This window comes from Talaromyces rugulosus, chromosome I (genome assembly GCF_013368755.1).
Source record: "Talaromyces rugulosus chromosome I, complete sequence".
Lineage (NCBI taxonomy): Eukaryota > Fungi > Ascomycota > Eurotiomycetes > Eurotiales > Trichocomaceae > Talaromyces > Talaromyces rugulosus.
The window spans coordinates 774,592-797,680 of NC_049561.1; the positions used below are offsets into that span (position 1 = coordinate 774,592).

The window sequence follows — 23,089 nt, forward strand, 5'->3', positions numbered from 1 at the left end:
ACGATCCAATGGCCGATCTTTTGCTTTGAATATTGACAACTGGCTACAAAAATGAATTGTTATTTAATGGTGTTGCTTCATTCTAATATCGTGGGTTTCAAACATTTAAATTAAAATAAATCATGAAAAATCTACCCTAGGTTCACTCTCTTCCACACCCTCATACAGTCCAACATATCTGACGACAAATTGTTGCTGCTAGAGTTTGCCTGTAGCACTACTGCTACGAGAGCCGACGCATAGCAGAAAGCGACTTTGTTGTCCGTCAAGTGAGTAAGCTGACTACTTTGCATCCCCCCAAACTGAGCCCATAATGCCCAACGTTCTAGAATATCGGCGATGAGTTTTGCGTGTGTTTGATCTAGAATCATTAGGTACAAGACTGCGTGAGCCAACTCTTGAAGCGAAAAGTGATCGGGGATAACCTTCTCTCGGATGAGATACGCCAATGTGGCATTTGCAACGGTGTTGTTGTCGAGTCGCGGGGATTGGATGGCCTCGATGAGTCGTCGTTCCTCGTACTCTCGCTGCAACTGCATCCGATTAACGTTTTGTTGGTGGAAACGCCGGGCCTCACGAAGCATCCGAGAGCGTCGCGATTCATCTGCCTGGGTGGGAGTCATTAGACGTTCCATTCGCATTTCATCATCTCTCTCTTGTAGTCGCTGATGGATTTCCGTATGACTTTCTTGCGTCTTCGGTGGTGGTGACGCCCATGGAGGGACATCCTTGCCGTCTAGAAGGTCAAGAACCACCATCACACCGCAAGGAATCGACTTGCGGCGGGTAAATGTAGCTATCTGGTCCGGAATGGTAAAATTCCATAGGCCCGAATTTTGGCCTTGGCAGATCGTAGAAGCAGCGCAGACAAACCATAGGCTGCCGTTGTCTCCTCCAACGTTGGCCATGTCCCGGGTCTCGCCCGTAAGAATTCCATCACTCTCGAATGAAAGTTTACGAACAATTTCTGCATCGATTTTGAAACGCACACTGTCACTGGCAGACGTCGTAAGGGTGTTTTTAGCCTGTTCAATCGAGCCGAGGAGAGATGACGTCGGAAGGGTGTTTGATTCGGTGGAGGAGCCAGCGACGAGCGTATCCTCGCGGGCCAGTGGCTTAGTTTCATTTTCATTGAGGGAATTGACGGGTTCATTGACATTTTCTTTGGATAGCCTAGGCGAGAGTGATATTGTGGTCTCTGACTCAACCATGACCTTGTCGAACTTGGGCTGGCCCAACCTCATCCAAAACGGAGGCAAACTGGTGGTATCCCGAAAGTCCCAATTCGTGTGCCAATATACTTGTAAACTCAAAACACCCTCCGAATCATCCGGTGGTGCGATCTTTAGGACTGTTCCCGGCAGGTCGTTCGGGGGCTTCAACAGCGCGGTCGCGGTGGGCGTCCACAGGCCGATTGTCTTCAACATGTGCCAGCCCTTTGGATCGGGCACAGCGCCGCGATCCATCAAAAAAGCGACAAGCTCCTCAAAGTCTATCTCAGCCTGCGGCAGGCGCAACTCATCCTTGAACTGGCATCGATACAGCCGTCTACCCGTGACCAAACGATTCCAGTAGAAAATCGACCAAGAGCCGCCTTTCAAGGTGCTCTGGTAGGCATTCAGCTTCCAGTATTCAGCATCCAAGTCGCGATCGAACGGGGTGATGGTGCATCGCGGCAGTTCGACCTCGACGATGCCGGACATGAGACTGCCGCGCGTGATGGCAGAATCGAGCAAGCCATGGCGCTTGAGACTGAGACGAATGGAGCGCTGGGTTAGGATGGCGCGCACGAACGAGTACAAGATCGGGAGCACGCCGAGGACGGCGAGCGGAACACCGACATAGGTGATGATGTCTGTCGGAGATGTCCCATTATCCATAGGTGCCTAAGGGGAGCAGAAGGCGAGCTGCTAGGTGCGGATGCAGTTGGAGAAGAGCGACCAGCAGCGGGATCTCCATTTTTCATCCTTTTTCTTGGACACGATCGATGGGCGGGCGATTCTGAGATTAGCCTGGCGAGAACCTAAGAAATGCGATGGTATCGCCAGCAAGCGAATCACGGCGGCCCGCAGCCGAGACTTTGCTAGCGACGCCACGCTGGCGGCGGCCCCTGGGAAACGGCGAGTTCATGAGCGCGACAAGGCAATATGAGAGGAGACCACCATTGAGGTCTGGGAGAAGCAGGAAGAGAAAGGAGCGAGATGAGTCTCCTGATGTTGTTGTTGTTGTGGTGGTGGTGGTTGCAGGTGATATCTGTCTGCTTAATAAGGATTATTAGTAAGTGCAACAAACGGCAAGAGCGACCGGGGATCATGGATGCGCAACCAAAGAAGGAGCGGCCAGCCCCGCTTTTCCTTGGCCTGAGGCAGCGACTCATAATAATAATGTCGACTGTTCTTTGTTCTTTCTTAGAAAATCACGCAAATCTGCTCATTGCTCACACATTGCTGCCTCAGGCTTTCACGTCGTCCTCGACAATAAGAAGAATAATAAGCGGTATTACTAGTTTGTCAGCCGGCTGACCAGCGAGCGCACGATCTTGCAGCCGGTCATCGCCTCATACTGCGAATCTCCGACGCTGCGAGACACTGAAATCCGCATTGATCGCAGCTGCGATCGTTCTTCAGCGACGATCTAAAAAAAAAATAAAAAAAATACCAGAGCAAAACCAGAAATTAAACAATCGCTGTGTCCACCCTACGCCATGGTTTCCTCAGCCAGCGTCCCAACCCAATACACGCTGACCTGGGATGCACGCACCTCGTCCGACACCTCAGGCTCGTCGCCAGCTGTCAGCCCGCACCATCGCGACTTTGGCCTGCCGTCACAGCGTCGCCTGCGAGAGGCCTGCGATGGCTGCCGGCATTCGCGAGTCCGGTGTGGCGGTGGCCATCCCTGTTCGCGATGTCGCACTCGCAGCATGGATTGTCATTACGGTTTCTCCAGACGCAGCGGAAGACTGCGGGCGAGCCCGTTGCGGGAAATGCAGCCGCCAGCCCCGATCACCACGCCTTCTTCGACCTCTTCTTCGATGGCCGCACATATACGCGAAGAGACAAACACAAATTATAATAGCAACACCAACAACAATAACCACATTAACAATACTCGCGTCAACAATCACTCTACTATGCTCGACCCGGCTGCCATCTTGAACCCCGGCAGCCAGCCGCCTGTGGGCGACTTGAGCGACAATTCATGGCTTAATTTCAGTACCTTCATGGGTGCTTCTTCAGCCATTGACGACATGAATTTATATCCGAACTTTACATTTGACGTTCCTCCGACTCAGGCGTTCGACCCACCCAACGGCCATCTCAACCACAACCACAACCAGAACCAGAACGCTTTCTCCCCTCCTCACACCCCACCTTTCACCAATCCACCGCCAACGACTTGCACATGTCTTGCGTCGCAGCTCTCTTGCATTACCGCCATGGTCAACTATCGAGATCTAAACAATGTTGGTATCGATACTATCCTAAACAACGCCCGCGAAACCATCAAGGCGCTGAACGGCCAACTCAAGTGCGCCGATTGCACCAAAGGAACATGGAGCTTTCTTCTCACTATCATTATCCTCCAGCGTCTGCTCTACATGTTCTGTAGTCTGGCGTCATGTCGATTCGTGGATGTCAAATCCGCCAAGATCGGCATCGGCAACTATGAGCTGTCGGATGAAGAAGACCTGGCGCATAAGCGAATGCTCGCGCTGTCTTCTCTCAAGGGGTTCGAAGATTTTGTTAGCCACTTCTGGGATGCGGTTAAAAAGTTTATTCGTTTGACAGAGACGATGAAATCGCAGTGCAAAACCCCGTTGAAAACTGACTGCACGAATTTGAAATGGGCTTCAGAGGGTTTGGAGTACATTACGGCACGACTGGAGCAGATCCGAGTCACGATAGAGTCGGATCAGTGGAGGAAGGGACAGGGACAAGCATGCTGCAATTGATTGGTTTACTGCATTTACTTTCTATACCGTGCATTACTAGCAGTGTTTTATTCTTTAGTATATCTTGGCTATGGAGTTACGGTTTTTCAATCACGGGAGATATGACGGGAAAATTGTTTATTTAGCGCCGTGCTGTTTTATTATTGGCAATTGAAATTGCTGTTTCAGCAACAAGTTCAAACATGATATTACATCATGACTAGGTACCAAAAGCTGCCTCATCTGTATTGGCGTATGTAGTAATCTACTGTGCATTAATTGCTAATCACTATTACATGTATCCAACTTGGGATGCGGCTATAGAGCTTCCGTCTCACGACTACATACTTCTATCCACATAGCTTATTGTTCCCGAGGCATGCCGACAGACCGAGGATCAAGATACTCCGCCCCCAATCCGTATTTAATCTTTTCAGAGCACACAAGGGAGAATTCTCTGCTCGTATAATAATAATACTAATTGTGAACATGCATAGTGATTACATATCGAACGGAGACTAGCTGCCTATTCGGGCAGCCTTAGTGTCTCGTCGTGCACCGGCCTACCCAATAAGGCAATTATCGCAAAGCGATACTCTCTATGCGGTATGGCGGATCGTCGGCAGCAAAGCCGGCTTGGCGCGTGAGCACTAAGAGCGACTGCTGAATCCGGCAACGCTCGAGGTGGGCGAGAGATTACAAATTTACAAATTTACTTCTAAGAAACCAACAAGTGGTAGCTCAATTCAGGCATGTGCCGACTCTCACGTCTCTCCTCCTTTGTTCCAGAGGTTGGTGTTGGTGTTGGTCGTTGGTGGTTTATCGTTCTTTGACGGGTCGACTGATCTCGCGCCTTAAATACAATATCAATTGACGCTCTCTTCTGGTATCGACTGAGTAGTAGAGTTATCCTTTTCTTTTCGCGCAGATAGCCTTAGAGAACGACACCATGGCACCCAACGAACCCATTTTTGCTTCAAACACAACAGGTGACCCAGAAGCGACATCGTCATCTACTGCTGTGTCCGTGCAAACGCCCGACTTCAGAGTCCAGGACGAAGACAAGGAGAAGCAACCATCTCCCGCAGATCCGATTCCCAATGGCGGTTTCAAGGCATGGCTCCAGGTGTTTGGGGCCTTTTTGCTATTCTTCAATTCCTGGTATGCTGATTGTTCGTTCAGTCGAATGTATTAGCTGATGTAGAGATGGTAGGGGAATTATCAATACTTTCGGCGCGTTCCAAGCATATTATGAATTTACTCTGCTCAAGTCGACTTCGTCTTCGTCCATATCTTGGATCGGCACATTTCAAGCCTTTCTCCTGATCGTTTTTGGCCTCGTTGGGGGTCCGGCATTCGACAAAGGCTTTTACCGGGAGTTGATTGCTGGCGGCACGTTCTTCTTAGTCTTTGGAATAATGATGACTAGTCTGTGCACAGAATACTACCAGTTTTTCCTCGCCCAGGGCTTGTGTGTTGGCCTGGGCGCTGGCGCCGTCTTCTTGCCCAGTGTCGCCTTGGTAGCAACCTATTTTTCGACCAAGCGCGCGCTAGCAACTGGTATCACAGCTGCCGGAGGAAGTGTTGGATCGGTCATCTATACGATCGTCTTTCGCCAGCTCCAACCGCGGCTAGGCTTTCCCTGGGCAACAAGAGTCATTGGCTTCATCGCACTGGGCACCCTGCTTGTCAGTCTGGCAATAATGCGCTCTCGTTCCCCGCGCGATGCTGCAAAGAAGGCCCGTAAGCTGGTCGACTTGTCTGCGTTCCAGAGTGTCCCTTTCAACATCTGTGTTACTGGCATGTTTATCGCATTCATCGGCCTTTATATCCCGTTCTTCGACATTATCACCTACGCCCAGACCCATGCAAACGTCAATGAAAACATGTCCTTTTATCTTCTCTCGATAATGAATGCCGCCTCCGCCTTGGGACGTATCATCCCAGGTTTGCTAGCCGATCGTTTTGGTGCCCCAATTATTCTGGCGACATTGACAATATTCTCTGCCGTGCTCGTGTTCGCCTGGATTGCCATCGACTCCTTGGCAGGGCTAGTTGTTTTTAGCATCTTGTACGGATTCATGTCAGGAGGTGTCGTGTCACTTCCCGTCTCGATCATTGCCTCTTTCACAAACCACCTGGGCCAGGTGGGAACCTGGATGGGAATGGCCTTTTGCTTCAATGGATTGGGAATTTTGATTGGGAACCCCATCGCCGGCACCTTGATCAATACGGAGAAGGACGACTATGTCCGAGCCCTTGTCTTTGCGGGTACTACCATTGTTGGCGGAGGAGTTGCCTGGTGGGTTCTGTGGGCCTACATCACCTTTGTGAAACCAAAGCCCAAGGCGTAAATCTGAGCCCTAAACTCGCATTTCTCAGGAGTTGTGGTATTCCCGCCTATTAGAATTAGCTCTAACTGCATAATGAGCTACTATAGCATTGCATTGTCGTTCGGCGCTGGTTTAGAAATTGATCATTTACTTAGAATAATAATGATAATGATAATACAAAACAATGATTAAACTAAAATGAAGCAAATCGGTAGCTAATAGAGTTCTCATGTTTACGTGTACGGATGCATACAAGTTGTTGCGTGGATAGGGCTTTTTCTTCCGAACAGGCAAGACTACATATCAATGTAACTCGACTATACATCTATGACAGTAAAGATTCCGTTTTGTCATCACGTTTTCAAGGCCATTTCGGCAGAACTCGAACATGGAGTTAAATATAACACCGGTTCTTTGTTTCAATCCAGGGGGGCCCAGTTCTGCCTTTTGCTACACTTCCGCCTTCCACATTAGGAGATTTCCGCTTACTTTAGGCACCGCTCGTAGCTATATAACCACACAATAAAAAAATGGCATTTTTCTTCCTACAACAAACTTAGTGTCATTCCACTCGTGTAATTTCATCCATATACCACTTCCCTGACAATTAGCTTGGTACAGAAACCTGAGGTGATAGTTATACAAGGACGCCAAGTGATTCTTGTCTCCACGATGAAACATCCAGCCCTCAATTACGACCCTGAAGATGCCAACGGGGCAGACCAAATGCCCAACAGGGCAGATGCGCCCCTCTTCATGCTGGTTCATCAGGAAAACATGCCGTTTAGGCCAAACCCTTACGGGTACCGACTGTTTGATTACATGACTTCGGTGATTCAAATTGGGTCTGTATACCGTTATTGATATATTCTGTTTGTTTTTTTTTTGTTTTTTTTTTTTTCAAAATTGAAGTACTGAACTATACTAATACATGGGAAATGTGTCTAGACTGCTCGAACCGACAACCGTTCTTGTACGAAGTCAAGAGTCTAAGAACTTATTCCGCATGCACGAACAGCTCTTCGAGATAACGTTTATCTATATACCTCTCGCCTACAACTTTCTTCCAGGGATAAGCGAACCAGTCTACACATTCCACATTGGCTCCGACCTCACCGTGGCGCGTTTTGTCAAGTGGGTTTACTATAACGAGTACCCCGTACATCTCGATCTTGACAGCCCTGCAAAGACCAGAATGCCCACTTCAAGATACAGCAGGCTAGACGAGTATCTTCTACAACTTGCTCGCCCTCGTGTTTCATCTCTGACTTCCGCAATAAACATTGCTGTTGACAGGGAGCCTATTCCCTACGGCGAAGGAGAGCCAGTTGTGTACAGTGAAGCCCAGGAAGAGTCTATCACCGACACCTACCCCTTCGTGGCTCATCTGCGCGTGTACATATTTGCCACTCAACAAGGGCTTCCCTTGTTACAATTGCACGCGTTCAAGATGGCAGAGAAATGCTGCGAGGATGCTCGAACGCTGCAAATGAGAGTCGACCGACAGACGCTCATCCGGAATTGTATTAATAACCTGACTATATTCATTCGTACTGAGGATCCGATGAGAGGGTTGATTCGATATATATCGCAGCTTTTCCACCCACAACCTAGATAGATTTTTCTTTGGTATTTTTGGGGGGGGGGGGGGGGGACATTGAATAAAGATAAGGGGCATATGTAGGGGAGAGGGCTTTGTTGAGTGGAGATTCTGTCTCGGAGTTGTTAAAAATACGATAACTCAACAAATCTCTTTTCACATCATCTGTTCTAACAAAACAGGGATGCTTAGAACTATTTATCTAAAACAAAAATCCACATATTGCTCTTTTATTTTTTGTTTCCTATTAATGGTAAGGAAGCAGATGATGCCTAGACAAAGGGTGTGATCACAGAAACATCTTTTTCAATATTGGTTCCCCATTCTATTTATAGCCTAGCCATTAAAGCCCTTGAAACCCCTGGGAGTTCTCTCCTTGTATGTTGGTTCAGTGCAACAGAAATATTTAAATTCGGCATAACCCAGCATGTTATTTTCTCATCAAAAAGTAGTGAATCTTCGCCTTGCTTATAGTGAAGATTGACATTCTCCATCTACAGTCTCATCACATTGGAATCTGGGTTTCTGGCCTTCTTCCAATGTTGTGTGCCGGTTTTTAACCTCTCTGCGGATATCATATACTGCAGGAACATCCGAGTCTGATCACTATTAGTGGCCGTGATGAGGCGGGTTATCTTAAACAAAAGTCTATGCTATCATTTTCCGTATCTAACTTTTTGGGGCTTAGTTCAAATATTGAAATCAGCTCAAGTCCGGCCAACATTACAGAACTTGAGGAGGACAAGAAAAAAGAGGCGAACTGTGATCAGCAGATTCCACACATTCACTCCTTATTATGCTTCCCTCTATATATCAGACATAAAATCTACGAGTATTTTGAGCCACCACCATGCCCGCCATTCCCTTGGACTGCGGCTTTGTCAAAACAACCTGATACAAATAAATGGCCGCATAATCTTCTGTTCACTTGCCACCAGATTTATAATGAGCTAACACCAATCGTGTACTCGCGTAGAGTGTTTATCATTTTATACGACAACACCAATGGTCTTGCCAGTCTGCAAAACCTCAGTGACCATGGTCTTAAACACATGCGGGATCTAACAGTTGTCCTCAGCCATGAACGCTGTGTTCACAAAAAAGATGACTCATGGCTTTTTACTCGACGCGAAGAAACCTATTGCTTCACCCGTCCACTACTATTAGAAAAATCCCAAAATCCCAACGAGCACGGAACAAAAGTGCTGAGAGAGTGGAAGCGGGCGTCGGAAATGCTGGCCGCTCGTATCACACCAGGGAGACTACATTTACAGTTAATTTGCTACGTTGAAAACTTCAACACAGGAGAAACCATGGTGGCCCCATTGGCGAAGCTACCAGTTTTGAAGAACTGCAGCATATCCCTAGGTAGCAACAATGGGCTCGCCGAGTTAGCACGTATTTCAAGACTTCGGGCGAAAGGGGTGCTACTCAGAAATGTTGAATACGTGGAAAAGCCATTTAGATACGAATATCTGCCATGTGAAATCAGATTAATAATTCTTGAGAATACAGGTTTGGTTCCTGGGGGTGGCAAAATCTGTTGGACGACGAAACATGGGTATTCTCTCCAAAACTCCGATTGGTGTTTGAACCATCACGATTTAAGAAACTCGGTGTATTACTACTGCTACTGTAATACATATCATGCGTCTGCTGTCAGTAAGCAATGTTTGTGCTGGGAACCTCCTGTAGCTTTATGGCAAGTCAGCCGTGCCTTTCGCGAAGACGCTCTACGCGTATTCTTCGGAAAAAACAGGTTCATTATAATGCATGATGACAAGAAGTCATGTATGAGCCAACCGTCTTCTTTTTTATCGTGGGCTGTTCCAAGGGATGGACTGAAATACATTCGTTCCCTCGAGGTTGTTCTCAACGGGGACGGAAATTCTTACAATGAAGACCCTTCCCAATATCGATATCCCCACCAGGATCTCGTGGAATATTTGGAGAGGACAAGAGATGATTGGACTCCATTAGGGCTCACGTTATCAGTATATATTGCCACGGTGACACCTATAAACGAACTACAGAGTACTGAGAATGCTATCTCTTATGAGGGTAAAATTATGTACGATTGCTATTACAGTTTCTTCACTGCTCTGTCGGGATTCCGTAGCCTGAACCGATTATTTGTATACGCGCTAGAACAGTGGTGGGGTGAGGTCAGATTCGATATAGGTGATATTGAATATGACAGTGGAGGAACCTGGGACCACTTAGAGAAGTCTTTGGAACAACTCACCATGGGGCGCCAGTATGGTAGCAACGATGTGGGCAAGTGGCCCGATATACATGAAATCAATTGATGTTTTCAATCTGTTTGCCTTTATCGTAGGTATTCTATGCCTCCGAGTCTATCAGAAAGGGAACATGTGACTTTTGTTTATTCAGTCGATTTTACGTTTCTGATGTCGTCAGCTGGTGTAATTTAAGCGAACGTTCAATGCTATCATAATTCGCAGTATATTTTCTATTAGGGTGAATTTTATTGAAGGCGATTCAAGATCCCTACCAAACATAGATGATCATAAAAAACCTACACTCCGCATATGAATTTGCAGACTAACAACCTAATAAAAAGGGTGCAATCCTAGTAGAAGTATTAAGCGGCATAATGATATGATACATGTGCTTCGGGCTGTGCTAACCCGAGCCCCGACTTATCGATAACATTGTGTACGCGCTCGGCGTTTTCACCGACATGAAAGGTGGGGGTGGGGAAACTCTTCGCTTTCTTGAACAACATTTTCTCAATTCTTTTTCTCTCTCTCTCTCTTGCTTCCTTTGACTTAATTTTTGATTCCTCGTCATATAATCTATAACCATGCCGTTTGACACAGCCATCCGCTCTGCCCTGCAAAAGGACTCGCCAGCCTTTGGGTTCTGGCTCTGGTAGGTACTTGTAGTATACTATGAAGATACTGAAAACCACGGTTGATTATTCAATGCTAACCTGTCAGTATACAGTCTTAACAGTGCTTCTGCAGCAAAAACTTTTCTTCGCTCCGGAGCACAGAGCCCGACTGGAGGCTTCAGCTGGGTCTTGGTCGATGCAGAGCATGGATTGATCACGGATAGAGATTATTACGAGGTATATTTCCCACGTACCCATGTTTGCCAGACCTAACATAAAGATAATAGCTCAACAATGCCATTGCATCGGAAGGGGCCAGCCCCATTATTCGCGTCCCCTGGGGGGAAGAATGGATGATCAAGCGCGCTTTGGACGCGGGCGCCCATGGAGTTATGACACCCATGTGCCACTCAGAGGTTGGTGGTGGCGGATGTTAACAAGACATTTATTTTTGTGTTAATTTCCTATTTCTATAGGAAGATGCCGCTAGAATCGTGAAATATTCCAAGTATCCCCCTCGCGGAACCCGGGGCTATGGACCAATGTTCGCCCCCCACGCCATGCCCGGCGTCGCGGCCGGCGAGCAACACGATGCCCATGCGGATGACTCTTTGATTGTGGCGGTTCAGATCGAGTCCAGGCCGGGTGTTGAAAACGTGGAGAAGATTGCAGCTGTGGATGGGCTCGATGTTCTCTTGATCGGTATGCCTTGTTCTTTTGATCGCACTCATGGAGAGAATCTAACTTTCTATCACTAGGTCCCTTTGACCTTGCCAAGCAACTGGGAGTTACTCGTGGCGGTGACGAGCATGAAGCTGCCATTCAGCGAATCTTGAAGGCGGCCAAGTCGGCCGGCAAGACGGCCGCTATCTTCTGTATGTTCTTAGAGTTCGAGTCCGTATAACCCCAAGACTGTTCTAACGATACACGATTAGGCACCGATGGAAATGACGCCCGGAATCGCATCGCACAAGGATTCAATATGGTTTCTATTATCACAGACGTCGGAGTTCTGGCCGAGGGCATGAGCCGTCAGCTTGCATTCGCGGCTGGCACTGCTCAGGGAGGAGAAAAGAGAGACGGCTACTAGGGAGGGAGGATGTATGACTATTTGAAGTATCTATTAGTAATAGATAGTACATGGCGGTGTATTATTGCTCCTGTTCAGAAAGTTATACGGCCGATTGTGCCTTGTAGATAGGTAAATATATACGACTGATGAGTCTTGGTTATTGAACTGAATTGGTCTTGTTTTAAATTTCATAATAAAGAAAAAAAAGCATCCTGGTGACATTTTTCATAATATCCAGGGCTACACGAATTCATGCAATAATATTTTGTACTACGCGAACAAGGCCAGCTGCCACCGGGCACACGTATCCAGCAGTTGCGGCGCTCTGGTAATCCGGTGCGATGTCAAAGTAATACATATACCCCCATACACACAGGTCGCTAAATGCGAGGCGAGGTTAATGTACTTAATGTACCTTGTATTGCAGATGAAGACAAAATATCCTATATTTATTTGTCGATTCCTTGGATTTCACATTTTCAAACACTTTCACTCATACTCAAAACCTAGACATGAGCTTAGAAACTAAAGGAACTAAGCAGACGCTTTAATATAAGGAATACCAGTAAGTTTAAACGTCCTCTCATCCAACACAGGATCCTGCACGGGTCCCGTCCGGTTCTTTGGACACAACTTCCCATCTCTCATCGCATCATTGTTCGGCGCAACATGTCTCGCGTTTGGCCAGTGTGTTGTTCCCAGTCGTTCTACTTCATTAGCCACCATCATCCCACCCAAAGCCCAAAGAAGGGAAGGAGAAATAAGCATACTCTCAAAAGCCCCCTTCTTCCTCACCAGATCCTCCTGCGAAACAACCCTAGCAGGCATATAACACGTATAGACCGCCAACCGATCCTGCTTAGACGTCGGAGGGACATTATAATGCGGCGTCCTCGAATCCCAAACAATTAAATCACCCGGTTCGGCGCATACTTTTTCCCATTGCAGCCCATGATCGGATAACCATTTCATTCCCGCGTCAGTAAACCCGTACCATTCTGGTGTCCAGGCCGGGATACGCGGTTCGTTCGCCATTTCGGCGTGGAATCTTTCGGACGAGATATGACCGCCTTTGCAGACGATCAACCCGCCGTCGTTGGGTCCGCAGGGGTTGAGGTTCACAAGGCCTTGAAGGCAGCGGAAGCCGGGTTTGGAGGGATCTTGGTCTTGATGGGGCCAGGGTTTGTTTTCGGGGAGGTCTGCGCGGCTGTTTTACCTCTCAGCATTCGTTCTTCAACAGATATGTGGAGTTGGGGGCAAGGAGGGGAGGTACTTTGCGAATCCAACATTAACCACATCAAACGAAACAATCAAATCATCATCTTCATACACCTTGGCAAACGTATCAACAACACCAGGCTCGCCGCGAATGTCCCATACCCATTGCTCATGCGTAACGCCGTAGTTGAGGATCATTCCCTTTTCGTTGATGACGGGTAACATGTCCCGTTTTACGGTTGAGGGGTCATTGCGGTTGAAGCCTAGGCCACTACCGTCCCCAACCCATTAGTGTACATGCTATCTAGTAGGGAGATAGAAGTTGTAGTACAAATCCTCAATATAACTCAAAAACTTATCTGCGTATCCTTCTGCTCGCTCACGCGGGATAGCGCCTTTGATGACTGCATATCCATCGCGGTTGAGTTGGTCGCGAAAGTCGTTGTAATGTGTGGGACGGCCGTCGAGGGCCATTCCCACTTCGGGGCCCTGAAGGGTGGTTTGGGATTGTGTTTGGGTTGTTGTAGACATGTCGTTTATATTCACTTGTTGCGTTGATACTGGGTTGGGATTAGATGGCTTATTAGTGATGGGATGGATGTATGGATGTGTTGACTGGTGTTTAAATGCTGATTCTTGCTTCCCTTCACAATATGGTTAATATCAGATACAATTTCCGGTTACTGATCATACTTCGAGTATGTAGACCCCCCCACCCTCGAGAGCTGCTCGGTCGTTTCCTCGGGGCTTGAATTAGGGCTCCGGAGGCTTAGCGGCCGAGCGATTGTTCGGAGAAAGCCCCACCCAACGTGCATATATATGGAGTAATGTTATGAACTTCTCTCAATCCAATTATGTAGCTTGATTGACAAGCATCCCCGGACTAAAGGCCATGTGAGACAAAGGACATGCCGCTTCGGAATGTGGAGGTGGCGACCGCGGAAGAAGAGTTGCCGAAATGGGAAATTTCGCGGATGTTGTATGTGGGGGGAAGAGAGAAAAAGCCGAAAGAAGAAAATAATACATCTGGTTTTGAGAGAGAAAGTAACGAAATTCATAAGGTGTCATTTCAAAAATACTCACGTTCAGGTCGTATCAATTCATCATGAGCAAGCAATTCAAAATCATCATCGTAGGAGGCGGTATCGCCGGCCTAGCTACCGTAAGCATCCAACCCTATTTATTGTCACAAAACACGTCAACCTGGATTATCCTGATTATGAGAGCAGGCCATCGCCCTCCGCGCCTCAAACCGCAAAATCATTGTGCTAGAACAATCATCCCTTAACCGCGAAATCGGCGCCGTCATCTCCCTCCAACCGAACGCCTCCAAGATCGTCGAAATGACATGGAATCTGGCCAAAACCTTGCAAGCAAAGGGGTCAATGGTGGATGAAGGATTTCAGGTATACAACCTTGATGGAGAGCTACAAATGCGAATACCGCTTTCGACGATGGAGAAATACGGTGCTGAGCGTATGCTATATCATCGGGTTGATTTACATGATGCGTTGAAGAAGCGGGCTACCTCAAAGGAATGGGCTGGTGAACCTGCTGAGATACTTGTTTCAAAACGTGTTACGCACTGTGATTGTGAGGAAGGGGTTGTGTATACCCAAACCGGTGAGAAGTTTCATGCCGATCTGATCATTGGCGCGGATGGCATTAAAAGCATTATTCGTGATTCAATATTGGGGACAAAAATACCAGCCCTGAGGACTGGTCATTCAGCGTATCGAATGATTCTACCAGTTGACAAACTCCTGTCAGACTGCAAGGCATTTTGTGACGTCGTAGACCCTCGAGCTCCATACACGACTATGGTCATGGCCCACAACAGAAGAATGATCATGGGCCCATCCCGAAACGGATCGGTATATAGTATCGTCGCCATGGTTCCCGATGAAGATATGAACGAAAATACCACAGACACGAGTTGGACGACACATGGGGACATCCCCAAAATGTGTGAATTGTTCGCCGATTTTCCTGAATGGGCACGTGGGCCGTTGTCGTGCGTCAAAGATGGTGAGGTCGGATTGTGGCAATTGCGTGATATTGATCCGTTACCGACGTGGATGAAGGGAAGGGTTATTCTTGTTGGCGATGCTGCGCATGCGATGTTGCCGACGCAGGGACAGGGGGCGAGTCAGACGATTGAGGATGCGGAGGCGGTGGGTACTTTTTACACTGATATTCTTGACGGAAATGATGCGCCGTTGGAGCAGATCAAAGCTATTAATGAGAAGATTTTCGCATGTCGGTATAGGCGAGCTACGACTATCCAGCAGTATAGTCGGCAAGCTGCTAAGCCGGCTACGGAGGAGGGGAGTGTGAAGATTAAGATGAGTCCGAGTGAGTTTATGGATTATAATTGTAGTTATAATGGGGCCTTAAAGTGGGCGAGACAGCAGACTGAACAGGAAAGGGTGGCGGATGATTTCAGGAAGATGAGTATTGCTGAGAGAGAGGTGAAGACACAGGAAGTGGCTCTTTAGATACATATTGTGTTTTTTATCAATATGTAACAATTCGAGATTATAGCAATTATTCGCAAGACATTGAAAGTATTTCCTATACTGATTGTTTACTGCCGGTCTGATATTATCAGATATAAACATAGAAACCTCCTAGCTGAAACAAGACCCTTATGACCATGAAATAATCTATATGTCAGGAAAGCTGGTCACTTTCCAAGATTATATGTGTGGATCCTGTTAGATGCCCAGGAGATGTAATCCATACAAAGAGCAATATGTTGAAGAAGTATTAGCTATATCATTCTGCATTTGCTAGGTATTCATTAAATTTAGGAGCTATCTAGGTACCCCTTCTCAACATTTGAATGGCTGCTAACTCTAGGGCGAGGGCGATATAAGCGGTTACCGAGTACCTAGTATATCCCCATAGTACATATGTACGATCAATCTCTTGCAAATCGACCAGTTACATGACGAATCTTTTTCCCCCAGACATAAACTAGAATGCCTAACAACCCCATTGCAGCCGTTAACGCACCAAAAGTTCCAAAAGTCCCGTCATATCCATAACTAGCAATAAACGGAGCAGTACCGTAGCTCGTTCCAAACGAAATAAAACCCCTAAAAGCACATACGATAACCAACAATGGACCAGCGCGAGCCGGATAACTGTCCAATAGGTACGTAACAGCAGTGATGTTTGCACCTACAAAAGCAAAATAGTACGCCGCGATGGTCCACACATAGAGAAACCAATGGTACTTTTCCGGATGAGCTGCTCCTTGGCCGTATAACACAACAGTAAAAGTTCCGACTATAATGGGAATGATCAATGGGATCAATCGAACTTCGGGCTCGTGTAAGCCGCCATTTCTTTTGGCCATGCGCTTGATGAGCCAGTCTGAGCCCTGCCCTAGGAGTGGTAGTGCCACGACGGCAGTCACTATCTGGCCGATATTGGCGTATGATGCGCTGTTGTTAGGCCAGTTATATGGCGCACCCGTAACTATAGCACTATAAGTCGTGCCGATAGCGACGTTGGTTCCAAGAGTCACGCCGTTGATGAGTAGTGCCCAGATGACGTTGGGGAAGAGAAGAAGTTCACCGGTTTGCTATGTAGTCGTGTCAATGAAAGTCAAAGGTGAGAAAGGGAGAATTGACTTGCCTTGAGGACGATCCAGGTTCCAGCCCAGTCAGGGGTTCCAACCCATAGGCGTAAATCAGACCTCCATGTACGTTGCTCATAATTTGCATAATCCAAAGGAGGCCGGCTCGTGTAAACCGGTACTTCTTGTTTCACAGATGCGCCCTCAGCATTCTCAGGTGTGGAGTCTTCCGTGGACGACGCTTCCTGATAAGAAGACAAAGGTCGTTCATACTTGGTTTCAGGCAAGAAGAAGAATGTAAGGATAAATTGTAAACCACTCAGAATAGCACCCAGACCATACCACCACTGCGGTGTGATGGCGCCTGCAATGGGACTAGCAAAAAGCGTCAAGACACATGACAGGATAGTTTGGACTGCTAGCTGGACTGTAATTGCGGTGCTTCTCTCGTGCAGGAAGAAGATTTCTTGAGATACCATGGGAACGACCGACTCACTTTGACCTGCTGCTAGTCCAATGACCATGCGACATGCAAGTTGCCATTCGTAGGTTTTGGCAGCAGCGCAGAGAGCTGCGCCGATGACTAGCACTACCGTTGAGCCGAGGAATACGACACGCCTGCCAACTCCTATGGCGAGAGGCATGCCGATGAGGTTGCCGATTCCCCTAGTGATTTGTTAGGTTTGTGAAGTCAGAAACATGGATTGTCGTAACATACATAAACAAGGTTGGGTAAGTCATCAACTTGGTTATGGCGTTGTAATCCTTGCCGGCTGCCGAATATTCAGGGATGTAGAAGCCCAACAAGCCACCGAATCCAGAGACAAGAGTGAGACCGATCGTTGAGACTGGTAGATGTTATTAGTGTTTAGGTATTAATTGGAAAGATCACGAACAAATAGAAATGATAGCCAGAATGACAAATTTCTGCCACATGGGTAGGTTAAGTGGATCTACAACGCAGTTAGCAGATGCCATGACTATCTCGAAATGAGTTGTGCTTGCCCTGAGGATCCGTTGTCGGTGTCGGAATGTAGACAATTTCCCCTTCAGTCAACTGCACTGTGCCCATAGTATGCACCTGGCCCACCTCGTTCTCCGCGCCTATGGCGGGCTCCACCTCCTCGACATGGAGGGATGACACTTTGTCAGAGGTTGGCTTGGTGTCTGCCATATTTGAGTCTCAATTGAGTCGTTTGAGTAAAGTAGAATTAGTTAGGGGTGGCTGCGAGAAACCTGATAGTTTCCCGCCAGTGTAATGTGCGTAGTCTTGACAACTGTTATCGGCATGACAAGGTCAACGACTAGCTCTATATATGGTAATGGAATGGACATAGTCGAGTGGGCATATACGCAACGCTGCGTAGCGTCCTCACGACTACGTGTATAGTGTCACGAATCCCTTTTCGCACATAAAGTAGCGCCGAAAGCTTTTCCAAGACGGGAGGCAAAATAGACTCGGGGGTAATTGAGACAAGGCCATGGAGAAACCCCCCAGCATTACGGGGTCGTGCACGGTTGACCCATGGATTGTGCTCGGTCACTGCCCCGAGGGTCATTCGGTAGCTAGTAAAGCAAGCTCCGAGATATCTAGCGCTTCCCGCAGATTCAAGGGCAAGGTAACCCCGCGGGGTAGAATGCATCTTTTTGTTCTGGGACAGTGTGCCGAGCGAGCTGGGCCCGGAGGCGACTTTATTGTTGGATTGGGGACGAAATTATGTGATTGTTAAGGATACTCTGTTTTAAGAAATTCGAGTGGTAGTAGGGTAGAGATATACGCAGCACGCAAAGTCTACGCACTAGAATACACTATTTTTCAAGGAAAGGGATGAAAAAGAGTGATTTGTTTCCAAAAGTAATGCATTTCTAATTCCTTCTGATTTAAGATAGATACAGTCGATGACAAGCTTGTCCAATGTTAATCGTAACCCTCAATTCCAGCCAGCTGTAGCAGACGGTCCGTAAGTTCAGGCTTCTCGAATGGCTCTGTACGGTATTTCGGGCAGACTTTTCCGTTTCGCATGGGCTTTTCGGCCGATGGGCGAATATTACTAAAGTCTTAATTAGTCCAGTGTGCTCATACAGAGAGTCATCATACATACCAGTGTGGCCAGTGAGTGGTACCAAGCCAGCTATTGAAGCATTCCTTCTTCAACTCTAGAGCTTCTTTGGTCGCGAATCGTCGAGGTGTCATGCAAATATACTGGACATGTCGGATCTGATCACCCTGAGGCAATTCAGCATAGTGAATAGTGCGCGAGTCCCAGAGAACAAAGTCGCCGGGTTCCATGTTGATCTTGACTAGCTCACAGCCACGCTCTTCGAACCATTTGAGGTCCCTCGGATTGAACAGGAAAAGATCCTGATACCTCAATTCTGGTGGAGGAGCATCTTCGTGTGCATATGGCTCCCTGTCCTGGGCGAAATATTCATTGAATAGCTTAGCAGAACCTTTCATCAAGACCAAACCTCCATCCTTGGGGCCGTTTGGTGCAAAGTTCAACAAACCTTGGACGGCCTGCATTCCTTTGCGAGCTGGGTTCTGGTCACAGTGTGGCCAGGGGGTCCCTGCAAGATCTTTGCGTCGCGGTAGGGAGACGTTCAAGCCATCGAAGGATGAAATCAATTCTTTGGTTTCCCATAGTTTTTCGAAGATTTCGAAGACAGCGGGTTCCATTCGAGCTTCCCATGCCATCTTTTCGTGCGGAGCGGCATATGCGTAGTACATTCTACATCAATTTAGTGGTGCTCCCTGGATTTAGTTTAGGATACTATGACTCACCCTCCCTTGAAATTGACTGGCAAGTGCTCAGCTGCCCATGTACTCTCATCATTCTCGTCAAATCCTAAATCAAACTTGTGAAGCCATTCAATCTGCTTGTCGCAGTAGTACTTGGCTTTTTCACGGCTGATGACATTCTTGATCACAACACAGCCATTTTCATGGAATTCATCGCGCCAGTCTCCGTAAACTCTTGGCTCGAAGTGAATGAGATCTTCAGATTCGCGTAGAGACTTTTGTAGAGCGGCTTTTGCCTGAATTTCGGTTTCTGTGAGAGACATCTTGATGAGTGTTTGAATCGCTAATTCAGGAGGTTATTCCAAAAGACAAGTATCAAGAACTGATTTCGTCGACGAGATGAAGGGAAATCTGAATGGTAGAAATACGTAACATTAAAAGCTTATTGCCTAGAGGCCCTTCTTGCATTCGCCAAGGTCTACTCAGCTGATTTCAGGAATGTTGCCTCGGCGATGCATGCTACTTGTTAGTGGCCGAGAACCCCTCGGCGGGTGCCCCGAATACCCACCAAGCCATTGTACTACAAGAGCCTTTCGGGGGTGATCCTCGGGGCGCTTACTCGGACCTTTAGTGTGCCCTAAGATCGTTCTCCGTTCATTGCACTTTAGAGTTGCTCCTCCAACATCCCCGCTTTCTATGCGTCAACCGGGCCTGTTTTTTCAAAGGTGCGGAGAAGATGCTACACATTTCGTCGTTAGACCGAAAGTGGGACTGGAAATGAGAAACTTGCACGTCGTTCGGAGCATGTGCGAGAAGCCCATCATCTTCGGTAACCTAATTGTATATCTTGACCTTTATACTCCAAAGTGGTATTGTTACACATTGATATTCCAGACGAATCTGAACTTTTCTATTTTTTTTTGGTCATCATTGTTATTCAAAATCTACAATTTATAAACTGAGGAAAACAATCCATCATGCCTCTCCCTCCTCTCCAAGTCGCATACAAGCGTGTCAAGCAACCCACCGTTGGTGAAAACGGCTATGTGGGCTTCCAATCCGGCAAAAAAGAAGTCTTGCCCAAAGGCTGGAATGGCTTTAATGCGAAGCCCTTGAAAAGCGACATTCTAGTCGAGCACGATATCGAAATCGTGGTACGCGACGGTGCCAGACTCTACGTCGATATTTATCGACCTGCAAACACAACGGAGAAAGTCCCCGTGGTCCTCAGTTGGTCATTCTATGGGAAAAAATACAGTGCTCTGGAGATGCTACCCATGACTGTGTGGAAATGCTGCGTACCTCGTGAAGACCTAAGTGGTATTGAAAAGTTTGAGGGTCTGGACCCTCAAACTTGGTGCCCACGCGGGTATGCAATCGTTAGTGTCGATACGCGTGGCGTAGGACATAGTGATGGCTCGATTGGCGTCATGGGCACCCAGGATGCAGAAGATGGATACGATGTTGTTGAAGCATTGGCAAAGATGGACTGGTGCAATGGTCACGTTGGAATGGCCGGCAATTCGGCCTTGGCTATCTCTCAATGGTTCATTGCATCTCAGCAGCCACCTTCGCTGAAGGCAATTGCTCCTTGGGAAGGATCTGGAGATATCTACAGAGAACAATTCTGCCGCGGTGGTTGGTTTTTCATGAGCAATTTCGATCTCATTGCAAATGCTATTGTTCGCGGACAGGTGAACTCAGGGTTGGAAGACTTTGAAGAAATGTACCGTCGTTCTAATGTGTCAAACGCGTTCTGGGAGGATAAACGTGCCGACATGACGAAAATTCAGTGTCCGGTTTATATTCGAGGAAGCGATGTCTCATCCATCCACACAATGGGAAGTGTTCGCGCATGGTTGGAACTGCCACATGACAACAAATGGATTCGCTGGGGAAGCAAGCAGGAGTGGTATGAGCTATACAGCGAACCCGAATCCGAAAAAGAGCTTTTCTTGTTCTTTGATCGTTACTTGCGAGAAGAAGTAGGTAATGGTTGGGAAAAGACTCCGAAAGTGCGTTGGTCAGCCCTTCGATTCGGCGACCGGACGGCTATCGACGATATCCTCCTCGAGGACTTTCCAGCTCCTAATACCGAGTATTGCGAACTGTTTCTTGCTAAAGATGGTTCTTTAAGAACAGAGGCTCCTTCTAATACCGATATTGCAACGGTGTCATACAACTCAGAGCAACGAGAATCTATCGCCGAGTTCTCTCATACTTTTGAAAAGGCAACGCAGCTAATCGGCCTACCGAAGGCAGTTCTATATGTCTCCAATGAGAAGCAAGATGACTTTACTGTCTTTGTCATTCTCCGCAAGCGGGATCGCAATGGAAAGCTACTCATGCACTTAAACTTCCCTATCGAAACAACCCCGGTCAAATCCATTGATGAGATACCCGAGAAGGATCGGCAAAGCACAAATCTTCACTTGGGCTCAACTGGTATATTGCGTGCATCACATCGTGCGTATGACTCCACAAAGAGCATCCATCCCCAGTTCCCATTCCATCCCCACACGAAGCAGGAGAAGGTGAGGCCGGGAGAAATTGTGAAACTGGAAATCGGATTATGGGCCATGGGTTATGACTTTGAAGAGGGAGAGACCATATCCTTGCAGGTATTTCTCCCCCGTTCTTGTATCTTCTTTAATTCCCAGTTACAAGAGTATACTGACTAGTAAACCAGGTTTCCGGACAATATCCCAGTATTGCAGAGTTCAAGAGCTTTTCCCAGCCTCGACCGGAACATGAGCTGAACAAAGGTTTACATACAATTCATATTGGAAAGCAATATCCGAGCTCGATTATTCTTCCCTTTATCAAGCAGTGAGTAAAAGGAAGGGCATGACATGACGTTTGTGGGTATTATTATTAGTTACTACAATCTTGTGATATATGTCTAGTTTACTTCAGAGTACAAAGGCACCGTAATTTAGCTACCTAAAACGCAATTATACATAGGATTAATAACATGAGGTGGATATCCTACCTGATTTTCCTAATCCGAGGTTCAATGTTTTTTCCCTGATAAATGGTGTTATGGTAATTGTGTATTAAAGAGAAACACGTGTACATCTAGGGCCTTATAAAATGAAAGGGTAAAACATATCATTGTACAATGCATGTTGAGCCAAACTCAAGCTCCCATAAAATTTTCACTGTCAGCGCACGCCATGCTATATTGCCTTAGTAGTTTCAATGTTATTCGCCGGCTTAGTATAAATGGAAAAACGGTCCAATCGCCGGGTACTTCCTACGTTGAAGATCAGTAACAAGTCTACCAAGAAGGGATGGAATTACGTACCTGCCAGGATATGACTTTTTCGAATGCATATGTGACTTCAAATATGGTACGGAAAAAGATAAAAGGGTGACCGAAATCATGTAGATTGTGACGGTCAGACTAGCCGTCATTGTTTGTGGCATGGATGGATGTACGCAAATCGTTTCAAGACATGAAATTCGTTATTGTATCCTTTTCAGAGATGAATAGAGCTGTTAATTGCTATACAGCACACTGTAAAGCATTATACCTATGATAATATAGCGAGTGCTGGCCATTATCTCACCTACTATTGGGTCTTTACGCTCTTTCGGTGCGCCGCAGAAGTCCCCGAGAGTACAACGAAAGTCACCGAGAAATTGTATGACGTGGCAAACTTTTTTCTTTACCGAGGCCCGTAACACCCTTGACCAATTGTCAAATGTTGAAATCAAAAAATACATTGAGGGTATCAAGGATATTTTAG

At 47.0% G+C, this 23,089-nt stretch overlaps 10 protein-coding genes across 10 annotated transcripts; 7 read left to right on the forward strand and 3 right to left on the reverse strand.

The window, feature by feature from the left end:
• Window positions 1-131: 131 nt before the first annotated feature.
• Window positions 132-1,880, reverse strand: TRUGW13939_00244 (uncharacterized protein; the record flags this gene model as incomplete). The annotated part of the gene is made up of 1 exon (XM_035483454.1): window positions 132-1,880. The coding sequence occupies one exon, from the start codon at window positions 1,878-1,880 to the stop codon at window positions 132-134; it is 1,749 nt and encodes a 582-aa protein (XP_035339347.1).
• An 824-nt stretch (window positions 1,881-2,704) lies between these two features.
• TRUGW13939_00245 (uncharacterized protein) lies at window positions 2,705-3,952 on the forward strand (the record flags this gene model as incomplete). Its single annotated transcript, XM_035483455.1, has 1 exon — window positions 2,705-3,952. The coding sequence occupies one exon, from the start codon at window positions 2,705-2,707 to the stop codon at window positions 3,950-3,952; it is 1,248 nt and encodes a 415-aa protein (XP_035339348.1).
• Window positions 3,953-4,880: 928 nt separating this feature from the next.
• On the forward strand, window positions 4,881-6,285 carry TRUGW13939_00246 (uncharacterized protein; the record flags this gene model as incomplete). Its single annotated transcript, XM_035483456.1, has 2 exons — window positions 4,881-5,092; window positions 5,145-6,285. 2 exons carry the CDS (start codon window positions 4,881-4,883, stop codon window positions 6,283-6,285), a joined length of 1,353 nt encoding a protein of 450 aa, XP_035339349.1.
• Window positions 6,286-6,936: 651 nt separating this feature from the next.
• On the forward strand, window positions 6,937-7,882 carry TRUGW13939_00247 (uncharacterized protein; the record flags this gene model as incomplete). Its single annotated transcript, XM_035483457.1, has 2 exons — window positions 6,937-7,109; window positions 7,213-7,882. The coding sequence occupies 2 exons, from the start codon at window positions 6,937-6,939 to the stop codon at window positions 7,880-7,882; spliced, it is 843 nt and encodes a 280-aa protein (XP_035339350.1).
• Window positions 7,883-8,714: 832 nt separating this feature from the next.
• Window positions 8,715-10,173, forward strand: TRUGW13939_00248 (uncharacterized protein; the record flags this gene model as incomplete). The annotated part of the gene is made up of 2 exons (XM_035483458.1): window positions 8,715-8,744; window positions 8,803-10,173. The coding sequence occupies 2 exons, from the start codon at window positions 8,715-8,717 to the stop codon at window positions 10,171-10,173; spliced, it is 1,401 nt and encodes a 466-aa protein (XP_035339351.1).
• Window positions 10,174-10,691: 518 nt separating this feature from the next.
• TRUGW13939_00249 (uncharacterized protein) lies at window positions 10,692-11,811 on the forward strand (the record flags this gene model as incomplete). The annotated part of the gene is made up of 6 exons (XM_035483459.1): window positions 10,692-10,759; window positions 10,835-10,958; window positions 11,009-11,137; window positions 11,198-11,423; window positions 11,480-11,596; window positions 11,657-11,811. 6 exons carry the CDS (start codon window positions 10,692-10,694, stop codon window positions 11,809-11,811), a joined length of 819 nt encoding a protein of 272 aa, XP_035339352.1.
• A 516-nt stretch (window positions 11,812-12,327) lies between these two features.
• Window positions 12,328-13,542, reverse strand: TRUGW13939_00250 (uncharacterized protein; the record flags this gene model as incomplete). Its single annotated transcript, XM_035483460.1, has 4 exons — window positions 12,328-12,500; window positions 12,564-13,000; window positions 13,067-13,282; window positions 13,343-13,542. 4 exons carry the CDS (start codon window positions 13,540-13,542, stop codon window positions 12,328-12,330), a joined length of 1,026 nt encoding a protein of 341 aa, XP_035339353.1.
• Window positions 13,543-14,116: 574 nt separating this feature from the next.
• TRUGW13939_00251 (uncharacterized protein) lies at window positions 14,117-15,509 on the forward strand (the record flags this gene model as incomplete). The annotated part of the gene is made up of 2 exons (XM_035483461.1): window positions 14,117-14,173; window positions 14,241-15,509. The coding sequence occupies 2 exons, from the start codon at window positions 14,117-14,119 to the stop codon at window positions 15,507-15,509; spliced, it is 1,326 nt and encodes a 441-aa protein (XP_035339354.1).
• TRUGW13939_00252 (uncharacterized protein) lies at window positions 15,454-19,660 on the reverse strand (the record flags this gene model as incomplete). The annotated part of the gene is made up of 8 exons (XM_035483462.1): window positions 15,454-15,503; window positions 16,030-16,603; window positions 16,666-17,263; window positions 17,316-17,445; window positions 17,494-17,550; window positions 18,527-18,648; window positions 18,700-19,326; window positions 19,380-19,660. The coding sequence occupies 8 exons, from the start codon at window positions 19,658-19,660 to the stop codon at window positions 15,454-15,456; spliced, it is 2,439 nt and encodes an 812-aa protein (XP_035339355.1).
• Window positions 19,661-20,314: 654 nt separating this feature from the next.
• TRUGW13939_00253 (uncharacterized protein) lies at window positions 20,315-22,170 on the forward strand (the record flags this gene model as incomplete). Its single annotated transcript, XM_035483463.1, has 2 exons — window positions 20,315-21,958; window positions 22,027-22,170. The coding sequence occupies 2 exons, from the start codon at window positions 20,315-20,317 to the stop codon at window positions 22,168-22,170; spliced, it is 1,788 nt and encodes a 595-aa protein (XP_035339356.1).
• Window positions 22,171-23,089: the final 919 nt, after the last annotated feature.